At 32.0% G+C, this 16,378-nt stretch overlaps 1 protein-coding gene across 8 annotated transcripts in view; it reads right to left on the bottom strand.

Annotated features, from left to right (window-relative positions):
* ADGRB3 (adhesion G protein-coupled receptor B3) overlaps positions 1-16,378 on the bottom strand; it is a 707,424-nt gene that overhangs the window by 420,323 nt on the left and 270,723 nt on the right. For all 8 annotated transcript variants that reach the window (XM_025991123.2, XM_072735057.1, XM_025991125.2 and 5 more), the window contains 3 exons: positions 12,336-12,446; positions 5,974-6,135; positions 96-260 (listed from right to left, as the gene is read on the bottom strand). In XM_025991123.2, the coding sequence (XP_025846908.1) occupies positions 96-260; positions 5,974-6,135; positions 12,336-12,446 (438 nt within the window). The remainder of the gene's footprint in view (positions 1-95; positions 261-5,973; positions 6,136-12,335; positions 12,447-16,378) is intronic.

Genomic DNA, 16,378 nt, shown 5'->3' with positions numbered 1-16,378 from the left:
ATGTGATGGAATAAAAGTTGTAATATTTTCTATGTACACTAGGGGCTACATACAAAGTACACAAATACAAAGTGCCAAATACAGAATATGCTCACCTGGGCACAGAGCAATATTACAAGGCTTATGATGTGTTTCAGGTCCTTCACACGGCCTTCCTCCATACTGAGGAGGTGTGCACGACCTTGTTCTTGTTCTTTGGCCTCGACCACATGTAAATGAACATAAACTCCATGGTGACCACTCCTCCCATACTCCATGTACTGTAATAAAGCAAAGAAGCTTCAACAACAAAAGCAGAGAGATAAAGTCCAAGATTTTTTTCTTAATTATGAAAGAAAAAAAATCATCAAGTAGATAAGTATGAAGATATTCTAAAAGCTCAGTTAACATTCTTAATGCCAAAACCCCGCAAAAGTTAATTTGAAAATTCATTAAAATAATGCAAAATGGCATGTACTTTATTTCTGTACTTGAACAGTTATTTATGTCATAAATTTAAATATTTTCTTTTTTAATGTAAATGCACCTCTCTCTTTCATGGTCATGAATTATTTTTAAATAAAAGTAATATAAACTTATAGTTTATAAGTATATAAGTATGTAGTGTAGAAAACTAAATTTCTTATAACAGATATGATCTTCCAGAGTTATATTTGCATATAAGTATAAAAGGGCCAACTTAATTCTTCCAACAACTACAAAATTTCAGGATTCATGACTGATGGTGTCAAAAATGAAAAAAAAAATCTGAAAGTTAATGATACATATTTTAAATAGCTTATTAGCTTCATATTTTAGAAAATAAATGTATTTTTTCCATTTTAAAAAACGTGAGTATTTAAAGTCACTGTCTTTGAATAAGAGGGAAATTTCAAAAACTGTATCTGCTCGCATAAGATTCTTGTCTTTGCCCTCTTTTAAATTGACTGGCAAATATGAAGATTTCTTCCTTTTTGCAATAACTTGATACACTGGAAATCCTGCTAATAAACAAAAATTTCTAGAGAAAGCAAATGATCTAATTAGGACTATTCCTAACATAAGTATACATACATCAATACTTCAATTATGCCATTACAATGAATTCAAATTAGTAAGAAATATTAACATAATTTGTGTTCCTCCATAATAGTCACTGTGAATACATATTAACATCTTTTGCAAGAAGTCCATTAGAGTTCTAAGTTTAGACCCTTCTTTGTCATGATCAAATCACCAATTTCATCCCAATTTTTAATATTTAGGATAGTAAGGAATAGCACTCTGTGGGTAATACAAATAAAAAGAAGCTGGGGAAAATGTGCTCTTTGGTTCAAAAGCTCCTGTCTTGATGTTGAGCCTCTGGTCTTAGTATGCTCTTAGGAGTTCATAAACATAAGTTTGATATGACACCAACTAGAATTAGGAGGGGAAGTAGAAATTTATAATGAGTGATGAAAAAAAATTCACTTTCTCTCAACATCGGTGCGGTAAGCAGAATCAATATAAAGTGTCAGAGGAATTATGCGAGTAAATATAGTATATCTAGAATATTTCACATATATATACTAACCAAGTTATTACTTTAAAAACACATACATAATACCTTAATTCTTCGATTTATACTATTGAGTTGCCCCAACTGGTTATGAAAATATATTGCAATGTTGAAAAAGCCAAATTTGTGTAGTAGTGAAAAATTCTTCAAGTTTCTGAGAAATTTGCTGGAAAATATATTTTTTAAATATTACATAGAAAAAAGTAAGAGAGTGAAAGAAATATATTTACATTTTTCTCATTTAAGTTTGGAAAACCAAAGCACTTTGTATCCATTGTCATAAGAATAAATAATGAATCTGTATTTAACTCTAAGGAAAAAAATGCACATATACATATATTTATATATAGTTTATATATGATCAACGATAGCAAAATATTTTTAAAATATTATATGTGAATGTATTTTGTCATATAAAACATATATCTTTAATTAATTGTTTGTTACTTTTAATTACCAAGATTTCTCAATTTAAAAATAATCCTTTCTACCCCTATTATCTATATAATAGAAGTGTTTTAAATGTTAACAGACCATATTGTATTCATATTGTTGATCCTGTTAATTTTCTCCTCAATCAAATCACACTGCCCTGTATTCCTTGAACAAAGCCTGAAAAAAAAAGTGCTAAATTGGAAGATTTTTCTCTATTAACCTCAAAGAAATGTTGATTAATCTTGATGGTTTAGTTAAATCATGAAGCTGGAATCCTTTGAAAAGTATGTTATTTCCTACTGTTTAAGAATCTTTATTGTCCCATGGTGAAACTTCATGGCTCCTCCACAACATTTTTAAAAAAATCAAAAAATATTTTTTTTGAAAAGGAAAAAAAATTAATATATTTTTTATTTTAGATACTATTGAATTAGCCAGAAATTATAATGCATATCATTATTTTATAGATGCTATTCATAATATTTATGTTAAGGAATAAAGATTTTTTTATATTAGAGCAAATTATTATATAAATTCTTTTACCTTCCAGTAAAGTATGAAAATCTATAAATAATCTATTCATTTGGATAATATGCTTAATAAAATCAAGAAACTTAGATTAATCCATATTTATAGTTTTCTTCTTTACTTAGACACTAGCTATATTATCGCATCCCTACTCTGTGCTACCTAGAGGTGAAATGAGGAATATACGATATATAAATTATATTACTACCAGATTTTGAAATAAGCATACAAATTAACTTATAATTTACATTGATACATATAAAGTAATTCCTTTAAGTGAAAAGTTTTTCCTTAAGAAATATATAGATGTGGATACTGTGACATTTACAAAAAAAAAAAAAAAATTGAAACCATTCCTCAGTCCAAATAAACTTCTAAAGGATTAGAAGATATATTGAGTAGACCAGTGGTTCTCAACCAGGGGTAATTTTGCCCCACAGGGGACATTTAGAAACGTCCAGAGAAATTTTTGTGCTGAGTAATAAGAACTTTTGAAGAGCCTATAATGTCAAAGCAACAATGTGCAAAAAGGCTGGGTGCCTTAGGATCCATATTAGAAGTAACACATTATACTGCAATTTAATTAAGAAAACTCTTCTTTGAAATTAGAATAATATGGGTGAAAGGGGACTAATTTATAACACTATGGATTAGGCTTTAGCAATGCAAATAAATACAAGCTCAAATTCTATTATTAACATATTTTATGGAAAGTGGCTTTAACATTCATTTTGTCCTTGTGTCATTCTCATTAATTAAATGCCAAACACTTGAATATCCACAGTGTAACAACTAGGTTATTGATTCCTGAACTAATTTTCTTTTGGGAATTTAAACTATTATTTTAGAAAGATACTTCCATCGTTTAGGTACTATTTAAGTTTTTAAATTTACTTTCGGTTTTTGTTTTCATGATATATTATATAAAAAAAGTGCACATTTACTAGCATGGCAAGTAACTGAACAAAATATTGAACACAACATATTTCATAACAAATATAATAACCATCTAAAAGATATCCCAATTTCCCATAGTGAAATACTTATTCTATATTTTTAAAATAACGAAGTTGCTAAATTAGTGCTCAGTTTTAGAAAATTAAAGAAATCAATGAAACTTTCCATTCTCTTAAATTCAACATCTGAACTATCACAATGATTAAAAGATACATTTTTCTTATTGTCAGTACTATTTAACCAAATTTAGAAAGAAAAATCTATAGTATATGCAGGTGAAGGGTAACTAATGATTAGTATGTATTTCTTCAGTAAATGGTAGGAGGTTAAGAAATTAGGAAAAACTGTACAATCAGAATATAATTCAGTTTTCTAAACGTCAGACACAGAGTGAAAGGGAAAGCACTCTGGTCCCACTACAGATGCTCTCTTTGCCCAGTGAAGGGATTAATCAGCAGTCTCTGGCAGAAAGATGGAGGTTTCCATATGTCAACCATATGAATGTGCATGACAAGTGGTTGGAAAGTAAGCACTGTATGGAGAATTGTGAACACTTTAACACTCTCAGATTTCCACTTGGGGACCCATTTGCCATTAGACTCTACCCCCTTGTATGTTGAAGGGAATTTGACTTTTCAAAAGGATGCTGACAAGATAAATGTATATATCAAGCACAGCTTAATTCTCTATTGACACTTTTCTCATTGCCCAGGATAGGAAGCTTGATCCTGCAACCTTTAACATAAGTCCTGTAAATAGGAGCCAGCTTTAAGTATGAGACAAAGGTACTCTACCCACACCCAGCTGAAAATCCATAAGCATTTACTCATGGGGTCCTTTAAGGTATAAAATTTAGAAATTTGATAATTCTGGAAGCCCCCAGGTCATTTTCCTTCTCTTGCCAAACAGACCTAGAATCTGTTTGTTCTCTGACCTTTGGTTTTGTGTCTTTTCATTGTTCTCCCCATCCATGACCTCCATAAGCACTTTTTCCCTCTGATTTTTTTTTTCACTTGATGTTCCTTCTCATCTAGTTTAATTCCCACTGACTCTCATTGATTTTTCTTGCTTTCAGTGGAAATTATTGCTGCTTCCTGGTAATTCTGTCTTGCCTTCCTCATAGTTTCCTGCCCTGTTTAGCTTTTACTTCTTCCTTCATCTGCGGTTTTGAATCTCCTCATTCCATTATAAAGGGATTTCCCATCTCATGCATCAGCTCTCCTCCACATTCTGCCCACCACTTCCTTTCTCTTTTGTTTCTTCCAGATTGTCTTTTCTTTTATTGTGACAAAAAAATACATAACAGAAAATTTATCATCTAGACTATTTTTAAGTGTACAATTCAGCAGTGTTAAATATATTCCCATTGTTGTAAAACAGTCTCCAGAACTTACTCATTTTGCAAATCAAAACCCTGTACCCATTAAAAAACAACTCCTCCAGACTGTCTTGTAATGGGTTGCCCTTGTTCATTCTGCTAGGAAATTGGGATTATCCCTGTCTTTCCCCCATGCCACCCACTCTCTACTCTTGCTTTTAGCAACTGCAAAATCAGCCGTCTCTGGAAATGGAACTCATCAGAAACTTTTACACACAATTTAACAGATGAAAAGCTGCTGCAGTGCTGGTCCCTCTCTTTATGCCCACACCTTTTGGAGGCTACTGGAAAGGCTGTGAATGCAAATTCAGTGTCAGCTGCAATGGTCAATAAATTTGCATCACCCATTCACCAAATAGTTGAATAAAAATATAAACCTGGGGATTCATAATATCATGTGCTTTGGAATTCTTGAAAGAAAGCCCAAATTCCTTTTAGTACTTATTTTTACATGAAAGTCAGTAATTTAAGAAGGAGGAATGCTTGTAATATGCACGTAGTCCTCAAATGAGAACAAAATGTTGATGTAACATGGAAAATCTTACCCTATGTGGACAAGTTACTGTGATGTGCTCCATTTAACATTGAGGAACCCCCCCCCCCCCCGCCCCTCCATAATGGCTATAAGGTTTACAATGCAGTGGATGGCTCAGATGAGGACAGTCACTAGAATGAAATAAATTAACAGAATGTCCTTTGGGTCAAGGGAATTACTTTCTCTGATAGAGCCAAATAAGTGATGTTTTCCTAAACAGCTGACTGCTTTAAAGATTGTATCAACCACTGCCTAAAACAATGACATTTCCAGTATGCCTACAATGCCTCAAACATTCAACTGGACGTTTTTACCACCTGGAATAAGGAAAGTTATTATAATCTCAAGTATTATTAGAAACAGATACAGAAATTTCAAGCATATAGTTACAGTGGAGTGGGAGTCACTTATGTAGTTTCCTGACTGCTCTGAAAGCAGAAATAATTACATATATAACAAAATTTTACAGTTGAATAAGAATTAAACTTATCCACTCTAATTAAAAAGTCTATACCCAGTTCATATGAAAATAACAAATCTTTCCAAATGCGTAGCATGACACAATTCAATAACATCCACAGTTGTAGTTGCTGCTAACACTACCTGGACAGAGGGCAGTGTTATTGCAAACCCTTGATTCTCTTAATGGGCCGCTGCAGTGTGTCCCGTAAGGTGATACACAAGTTCTGGTTCGCACCTGCGACCCTTGACCACAAGTAACTGAGCATGTGCTCCACTGGGACCACTCTTCCACACCAGATTCACCTGTGTGCAAGACAACAAATAAACATGAAATACTGTTTTGAATATTCATCTACTAAGCATCATACCAAGCTGACATTATGACATGCAAGAATAATTTAAATGTAAAAATGTGACACTACATCAAAAGGTACAAGGAAACATTTCAGAGAAAATACATGTAAAGAGAGATACATATTACACTGATGCAAGGTCCAAGTTTGTTATAACCTTGTTAGCAAAACTACTCTTCACAAAGACACTGTGCTACCGATACTACGAAGGGACCAGTTAGCATTTTTCAAAAACAATGATTGCTGAAAGGATTCTCTTAGAGCCAATCTAAGGCTTTGTCCTTTGGATGGGAGAGGAAGTAAAATGTATTGCTAAACTTACTCTGGCTTTCCTTAGCAGGGGTATATTGATGTATATATTTCCCCCTAACCCTTTTTGGGTAGCCTCTTTTCTAATGCTGGATGAGGTGGAGCCCTGGTAGTTTGGGCATATCTAATTTTTATTGTGTTAAATACTGACTCTTATTTATAGTTTATTCCTAGAGCAATTCTTACTTTTCTATCCTATGACAGCTATTTATTTTGTGATAATTTGTTTAAAAACCTTCTGCTCACAATTCTCCTCATGATCTAGTGTAGAGGAGTGAGTTTTATTAAAATGAAGGAAGATTTCTCCTATGATTTCTATTAATTTATTCAAAATAGGGCCCTAAAAAGCCAATGGATGTCTGAATTCATTAATTTTCTTAGAGTAAGCATCCCACTAAAATTATGTCTAGTTTCTATTATTATGTAAGTCATGTCCCAAAAAGACTTAAAGTCAAGAATTTCTAAGACCATCACAATGGGCTTCTGATTCTATTCTGATAACATGTTCAGGATAGATTTTTAACACTGATTTGAAAACTTGCAGTTGCTTTTCCCCAAATACAAAATTGGGGCATTTACCTGCCAGCAGGAAGAATTTAAATTATTTAGTTGTGAGAAAGGTTTGCAGGTGAAGTAATTCTGAATATTTTGTGTCACCGATTATATAAACCAAGGAACAATTTATAGTTTACAAGTTCTGTTTAGAATTTGCCTTTGGAAAAGAATTTTTAAAAAAGAATATGATAATCTATTTGTCCATCCTTTTTTTTTTTTTTTTTGAAAGGTTAGTAAATGACTTGGAAATTACTTGCAGTGCTACTCAACGCAGCTGGTCTTTAGACTGGTACTCCAGGACAGAAGGAGGATGAACCAGAATGTAACTCAACTTGCTGAATTGAAATTCTGCACTGAGAATTTCTTTTTTCCAAACAAACAAACAAACAAAAAAGTCAGCTGAAATAAAACATGTGCTTGATAAAGTAGTTGAATTTACATTCTGGTATAAGCTTCTTATCTCCTCAGGGGCCCATTAAAAACTAGTTTGCAGATAAGCATCGGTCCACCAACCATAATTTGGGTAGCACCATTGTAAAGATTTGTGCTTAAATTGGTCTGCATTATGTACCCAGAGGCATAGATTAAAGGCATTTATGACTAGCTATATATCATAAGGGCACAGACAGTGGTAACTGGGACGATGCATTTCATTAAATAGGACTTTTTTTCAGCGTTGGATCAGTGTTAGTCCTGAAAGTACTCTATAGATTACCCTTGATTATTTAAGTCTTTTTTTTCCCTTCACCAATTTATATTTAACTACTTCATAAAAATGTTATTGGATGATCATCTGAATAATATTTAAAAGCAAGCCTCATAATTTTTTCGATTATGTTAAAGAATACTCTAAACATTAAAAATGATTATTCTAGAACCCAATAATATGTTAATGGTTAAAACATATATCCACACATATATGTATATATGAATATATATTTAGGGATGAAAAATTTAAGTGTAAAATTCAGAAAAATATAATGCAAAGCTTTTTTTTCGGTATTTCAACCTGTGTTGTGATGAGAGTAAGTAATGTAGAAATATTATGGCTGTATCTTATTAATTAACAGCAAGAAAACCTGAACAATATGAATTCCAAAAGTAAAATGATAAAGATTATGAATAATATTAGTTACATTTTTCCACAAAAGCAGCCCTCTTACCCTTGCATTGTTATGCTGGCAGTAAAAATGTTTTAATCAAACTGAGCAATGCATCAGGATCAATATCTATTTTAAAATATATTTCTGTACAAATATTTAAAAATCTGGGTTGCTCCTGAATGTATACCATAATGATGTTGAACAGGCTAAGCAGTGATGCGTAGATCATAAGAGATTGGTAATTAGTGCTCAGAATTGGCCTTCTTCACTTACTCAAATTTATGGTTCATTTTGTTGATCAGAAACAAAATAAATAAATAAATGAGTAAAATATATATTGGCTTTCAAATTACGAATCAAATTTTGCCACTCAAATACCAGCCTACCTATCAAAATGACCTCATTATATCTCCAATGGTATAGTTTCCAGTGACATTTCCACTAAAGAGTTATGATTTCCATGCTGCCACTTCATTCTGAAAAGACTATTCTAGTCAACCACTTTGGATGACTGTGAGAAACAGCTCATATACTTTATGAGAAAGATATATATATATATACATACATATATATATATTTTTAAACTTGCTGACATTAAAATAGTGAAGTTTGATACAAAATATACTATTTTTAATATGTGTGTCTTTGAAGATAGCACAAACTTCTCTGGTTCCTTAACTTGTAACAGAAAAGCACATTAAACAGCATGGAGATGGCTTCAGTATCTAAGGCGCTATTAGGGCTCTTTATCCTGACACAAACCATGAAAGGGGACTGAAAAAAACACTGCAATCAAAGTCAGAAGACCTGTGTTTGACAGGAAGCTCCTGAAAACTAGTTCTGTGACCTTGAGAAAGTCACTTTATTTCTCTGAAGCTTTCAATAAAATGGGTAATACATCCACCTTAAACTGCATGTGTGAGGAACAAAGCAGATCATAGATAAAAGTGGATTTTAAATTATAGACAAAATATTATTATCAAATGCTAGTATGTTTTGCTAGTATGTTAAAATCATTAAATTAGAAACATACTTTAATTTTTGTATTTCTGTTTTAGGTAACATTCTATACATTATTAATAGAGACACTTTTCTCTGCTGGAATACAGGGCCACTTTTAAAACATGCTTGTAAGAGCTTTTGATGAGTACGATGTTAAAAAGCACCAGTAAGTGCAATTAAATTGTCTTAAGCCATCTTCTGGTATTTAATTTAGATGCCTATATTGAATATCTGTATCTTATCACTTCGTTTTATTTCTCCTTACCATAAATATAAATTGTGCTTTTGGAGCACTGATCACTTATATTTAAACTAGTCTATCTCAATTACTGGACTGACCAAAATGATCAAGTTATTTTGATAAAGTAATATTACTTTACCAAATGTTACTCTTTTAAAAACAATTTCCACTCCTGTTATTGCTCTATCGAAGCTTACTTTTCAGATACAGGGTACTGATCATATTGGTTGAAGAAGCCAGGTTATCATTTTGAGAAGTAATTCTTAATTATAAAGGCTTATAGCTTTTACTTTGTTTTCTCCCATGACTAATATAAAATACATAATAATAATGTCTTTCATCATTCAGTTTTACCTCTATTGTATTTTTCATCATTCTCAAACTATGTTAACAAATGTTTATCATTGTTTATATGTAACACAAATTTCCTGGTTTGAAAGACCAATAGAAAAGTTTTATAAGTAAACCCTAATTTTTGTAAGATTTGGTTGTGTGACACTTAGATGTATTCAATCAGACTACCTACCTTCACACCTACAGGGAGTATAATCTCAGAAAATATTGAAGGGAAAAACAGCCTCTCTCTTTCTAACTTTATAATTGTTTCATATCAAATGACATTTTAAAAACTATTTAAAATAATGCAGTTTTCCAGTCTTTTATCAGTATTGTAGTGATTTAAATTAAAAATAAGTAGTATACATTTACCTATACTGTTTGTGCTTTAAAATAAAATAATAAATATTTATTGTGCATCAATTCAAGCAGCCAATCAATGTTTTCAGAATTTAAGTTTTCATTGCCTTCTCTGAATTATTGTTAACAATATACAGAAATGCTTTTAATGCTCCTCATGGATCTATTTAATAAGTGTCTAATCTACTCTTCAAATCATGTAACATATTTTATTTTATTTTTTTTTAGAGATTTTATTTATTTATTCATAGAGACACAGAGATGGGGGGGGGGGGCAGAGGCACAGGCAGAGGGAGATGCAGGCTCCATGCAGGGAGCCTGACGTGGGACTCGATTCAGGGTCCCCAGGATCAAACCCCAGGCTGTAGGCTGCAGGCGGCGCTAAACCGCTGCACCACTGGGGCTGCCCTCATGTATCATATTTTAGATACAAAACAATGCTTGAAAAAGAACTAGTAAATGAAAACAGAAATTAGTAATTTCTCACTAAGAAAACATAATGTTCCTTGTGATTTGAATTTGTAAAAAAGGTTTTGGCTTAAAACTGAATTCTCTTAGTTTATGTCATAGGCAAATATAAAAGGTGAATTTATATAAAGTCTCTTGGCCAATTTTTATAATATTTATGCATCAACTAACTTTACTACAATATTGGGAACTTAAAACTATAGCTCACCATTTCACTCCCAGAGACCCCACTTTTAAGAAGTTTCAGTAACCCAATGACTGACATCTCTTTTACAAAAAGGAAGAACATCTCTGATCTTGCAGAAATGCCCCTGTGAGATGACACCCAAAGGAGGCTGAGTCATCAGCCCATGCCCTATGCCTCTCTTTAGAGTCAAATATTTCCCAATTTCTGGTCAGTGGTTGGGACCTTTTGCTCTGTGCAAGGAGAAAAATACATTTAACAATTTGAAAATGTACTTGACCCTGGCAATGCACTTTTGGACCTGCTCAAGCAAATAGTAAAAATATATCACCTTTATTAAATAAGAAGTTGCACAAAAAGCAATCCAGATAAGCAAGTTTTCTTCAGTTTTAGGGTCTGGTTGCAACATATATATTTAAAAAGCTAAAAATGTGTCCTTAATGTAGAATTTATTGTAAGCATCCTTCCTTTTACAAGCATTCTTTGACCTACTTACAGCTAATGTGTTAAACTCTACTACTCACCCATTACCAAGAGCACAATCCATTAAGAATATTTGCATTTTTAAGTTGTAGATTCAAATCTAAGGTTCAGAATAAATATCCTAAGAAAATATAAACTAAAGGAAATATTCATTCAAGAGAATTTCACCAAAATCAGTCAATGTCATGTCAAAAAGCTGATCAAGTACTTGACACTTCATTATTAATGGTAAAACAGATAATCCAGACTGGAATATATCAAACTTTATAAAGACATAGATAAAACTGTTAGTTTGCAATTTTCTGAAAATGTTCATAACACAGTTTAAATACATTTTCATCTAAAATGTACTCCATGCAATGTAAACAGATGGAACTATAGCCCATTTATTATGATGAACCAACATATGAATGCAATTAATTGTACTATATGTATATAAACAAATAAATTTTTTGAGGGAGGTATTTGAAAGTAATCTAATTAGTTTAGGATTAAAAATTTTACAAACCAGAAAGTGATTTTTGTTGATATTTAATTGTTTGGAATGCATTATAGCTTACTAATAAACACTGACCATTTTTTTTTATTATTTAGCTTATTGAGCATAACTCTCTTTTCAAATAAAAAAAAATAAATTCTGAAAAATGTTTCTAATTTCCATACATTTTAACATTTAATATTTATATGATGTATGACATTTGAAAAAAAATGTTCGACATCTTATTGCTAAGTTAATTTTCATCATTTAAAGACCTATTTAAAATTCTAATTCTAAAATGTCCTGTAATAGCCAATTATTGATGGAATAACTCTGTTAACTTTAAAAGTGTAATGATACAGTTCAAGCAGTTAATTGATATGAGTAAATAATAATAGGTAAATCCTTAATGTCCCATACTGAAAGCAAAATAAATCTTACACATTTTTTTGTGCACTTTTCAACTCAAAGCTACTTCATTTATGGACTTTAACTGGTGACAGAAAAAAAAAATGGCTCAAAAAAATATCAGCTCCAAAAACTGACAAATGTGCAGCAAAAGATTATGAAAACATGCAGTGGTTTCATTAAATTAACAACAATAAATAGAAAAATGTAACTAACGTATTACCAGTTTGTGCCATAAATTTAGCAGCATCAGCTTGCTCCTGAGGGACCCTTTTTTCATGAACAGATCGAGGTCGCTGACTTTTAATTGTATGATCTCCCATCATTCCAAATTCTAAAGACAGAATAAAGGTATATGAAAGCTTGTGTGTAGACATTTCTCACAAATTACATTACTGTCTCATGCAATATGTTCCTGCGTATACCTAGAAGTTACTGATTAAATTTACAATTCTAAATTTGCAAGGCTGAATCTACTTGGAATATTTCTAAACTACTTGGAATATTTCTAAACATATAGTCAAAAAAATCTATAAACAAGAGCAAGTTTTCAAGAAACAGTAACAGTCGATAGAATGACACATCAGGTTTTAAGTTAGCTTAATGAACAAATAGTGTACGCTTTTCTGATAATGTTTCCAAGCAATACATCAGAAAAAATACAACCACAGTGTTAACTGTTGTTTTTCAGAGAGAAAATCCTGACTGTATGACAGCCATTGTTCTGCTGAGTAGTAATTACCCCCCAAGTTTTTCAGCACTTTTCCTGTGGAATCAATATTCCTGTAACCTGGCTTTCCTAAGGTAAACATTCACTTAATGGAGTATTTGTCCAAAGACGGGGTTGCCCTTAGCGTCCTTTGAAAGCTAATTAAATACATGGTGGTTGAAGTAATTCTTATTCTCTCCTGCTCTGTCCCTAAATAGTTACTCATCCCTTTTCTAACCATATGTAAGGCAGTGTTTTCTCTTTTAAAAGTTACGTTTATAAAAGAGATGGTCCATGTTTCTGTTATTTTATTTAATCTTTTAATGTTGTACCTCCTAGGAAAGGCAAAAAAAATCTGGGCCCAACTCGGTGATTATGGGGAAGAGAAAAAAATAAGTTGAATAAAAGACAGACTTCATGTAATATATTTTTTAAAAATTCATATGCTTGGAATTCTGCAAGAGTTCCATGCTTCTGGCACTGTTACTTTCAAATAATTTTAATAAAACAAAAGCCAATTTATGGAATAGTTGCTGATTCTGGCTCAGCAGAGGGTGGGTAGGAGAAGGGGATTCCTGAAGGGCTGGCTCTCATGGTGTTTCTGTTACATCGAGACAATTGTTGGGCCCTTAAGACCAGGACTTTAATTAATACAGGACAAAGATGATTGAGTAAAACATGTTCTACTGTTAGTGCAGATATATTGCTGGAACCAATGTCAAAATTTGAGAATGTATAATTTTTTTTCCAATTAATCTTTAATCTTTTGCTAAATATTACAACTTACTTTGTGCAATTGAGCACTGCGTTTTGTAAGCACTAATTTTACCTACATTTTTATTTTATGTAAGGAGAAAAGACTAGCACACATTTTTGTACATCCTGGCAAATTCCCACATAAATATGAATGTTTGACACTTGACAGATTGATTTGTCAGAAATTCTTTCCAGATATTCTACCCCAGAGAACATCCCAAGAGAAATCTGAGAAATCTAAATGTGTGTTTGTTTTTGTCAGTTTAGATAAAATCTAAGGCAGGAAATGGAAATCTTCATAAAATGTCAGTTGGCTTAATCCTGTAAAATTCATCATTATTTTCCACTGCTGCCAACACCCTCTCATTCCATTCATTTATGTATTCAGTATGTGCTGTCTAAACTATGTTTATTATGCTAATAAGAAGTATCTAATCACATATTGTTTAATGATTCTGGAAACTGGCTACTTAAGAAGTTATATCTAGACTTTTATGTACTACCCAGTATTTTTAAATATTATGTGTAATTGGAAATTTTCTGGGTCTGAAACAGCAAAAGAAGTTCAATAGTAATTTTTACTAACATTATACTTTACCTTCTGTCCTCTTGATCACTTAAATTGTGTATGTGTGTGTGTATCACTGAGAACATTTAAGTCAGGATATACGTATGCATAAATAAGGTGCAGGCTTTGATGGTCACATTAAGGTCATTTTGGCACTTGGAGGGAAAAGGATACCAAAAGAAATTTTTCCATGCCTACCACTTTTTCTTCTGCTGCTGCTTCTTCTTTCCTTCTCCCCCCCCCCCCGCCCCCTTACAACTTCTTTTAGTAAGTAACTTTGTTACCTGTTCTAGAAGAAAACAATTCTTCAGTGGTAGCATGAGAATTGCTTACAATCTATATTCTAAGTGGATTATCTGTACAAGAACTAGAATCTTGAAGTTTATAGGTCTGAGTGTGTTGGTGGACATTGCTGAAAGAATTTTAAAAGTGTCATATTAAATTTTTAATGATTTCTGAAGTTTAAACACGAGTAAAGTACTTATCTTTAAAAATAGCATCTGTGGGAACTATTTCATATTATTAACTGGAATGTGATTTAAATCTCTCAAAGAGAGATATAACACAAATTAAGTTTCAATTTTCTTCACTACGGTCACTTCTACTCAATTCTACTTATCTTCAGTCATCAATGTTATGTGAGCTTAGGGCTGACACCTAACACTGGGATATTTAGTACTGGGTCACAGTATTGAAGAAGAAATTCTTTAATCATCTATGAACTTGAATATATATATTTTGACAACTAAAGGTTTCAAATGGAAATTTTGATTATTTCTGTCAATACAATTTATCTGAAAAACCACTTTTAAAAACTGAGAATAGGATGGCTTGATATAACTACCTGTAAGATGGAAGACATACTAACAATTTATTTCTTTTTCTCAGGTGGAAAAACAACACTATGGTGGTATTTTTTTTAATGTTCCAGACCTATTCTTTCAGACCTAAAACAATCTGAATTTGTAAATGAATTGTGTAAACAATTATCTAACCAAGTGAGTTTCTTTTACCAATGTTTATGTGCCAAATTTTGAAAAAAAATACATCTTTGTTTGAGGCTTGTTGTCAATGGTTCTATCCATATCTCACAATGGGATATTTTCAAAACATGTGTGTTCCTTTTAATGATGATTTGATCTTCTTCACGTCTAATGAAAATAAAGACCAGATGAATCATCCAAACTTAGAAAAAAAATAAGCTATTAGTTTTGCTATTATTTTCTTATGTGGTGAATGTGAGTTGAGGTAAACTTTTAACATTTACACTCTGAATAATAAAAGTTCTACATGGATTGTTGAATTATATTCATATGATTCTGAGTTGGCAAAGATAATATACTACATTAGTTACACAAGGAAAAATAGCATAACCAAATAAAAAGATGATCTGCTTTGTGTAAGCGATGAAAAGCAAGTTATGAAATCCAATGAAGTAATATGCAGAATATTGTGTATGTATATACAGTACATGGCTTATGGAAACACAGGGTTATTTCCTACATCTTTATATTGATGGTATCAATGAAGTGGTGGGTAAATAACTATGCATGTATAAAACTCAAATGACTGGAGATGACTTTCATATTTAGGCACATTTCTCACACAATCTTTCAATATGCTTCTAGATAAAAGGCAGTAGTCTCTGGAAGACATACTCCAAGCTACATGAAAGAAAAGTTTCAAAAATTTATTGTCTTAAGAATAGTTTTATGTCTTCTCCTCCCTCATATATACAAGGATTATGAAGAAACAAAGAGACCTGAAAACTGACCCTTGATGGTCAATTGTTAGTTGTGAAGTTTTTTGTCTCGAAATCAAAGGCTCAAATAATGTGAAATTGCAGTCATTACTAAGTGAAAACACACACATATCCATCTGTTATTTTATCAAATCTTTACATTTTCAATGTGTAGGCAAGTGGAGCTATCAGATTAGTTGCTAAGTTATTACTGCAATCTATTTTTCAGTATAAATGTGAACGTTATTTGTTAACTATCTTTCCTTTGCATTTCCACAGAAACCATCCCAGCCCAGGTCACAGTTGTTTCTCAACAAACTCTCAAAGTTATGTCTTACTTATATTTTATATCAAACTATCCAACTCCAATGTCACTACCTCCATCAACTCTTTCTTTCTTAAAAATTAATTAATTAATTAATCTGAGAAAGCCCAAGTGTGCATGAGAGAGAGAGAGAGAGAGACAGACAGACAGAAAGAACAAGCTGGGGG

This window comes from Vulpes vulpes, chromosome 1 (assembly GCF_048418805.1).
Source record: "Vulpes vulpes isolate BD-2025 chromosome 1, VulVul3, whole genome shotgun sequence".
Classification (NCBI taxonomy): Eukaryota; Metazoa; Chordata; class Mammalia; order Carnivora; family Canidae; genus Vulpes; species Vulpes vulpes.
Note: the sequence above shows the minus strand (reverse complement) of the source record. Positions and strands in the feature narration are given on the sequence as shown.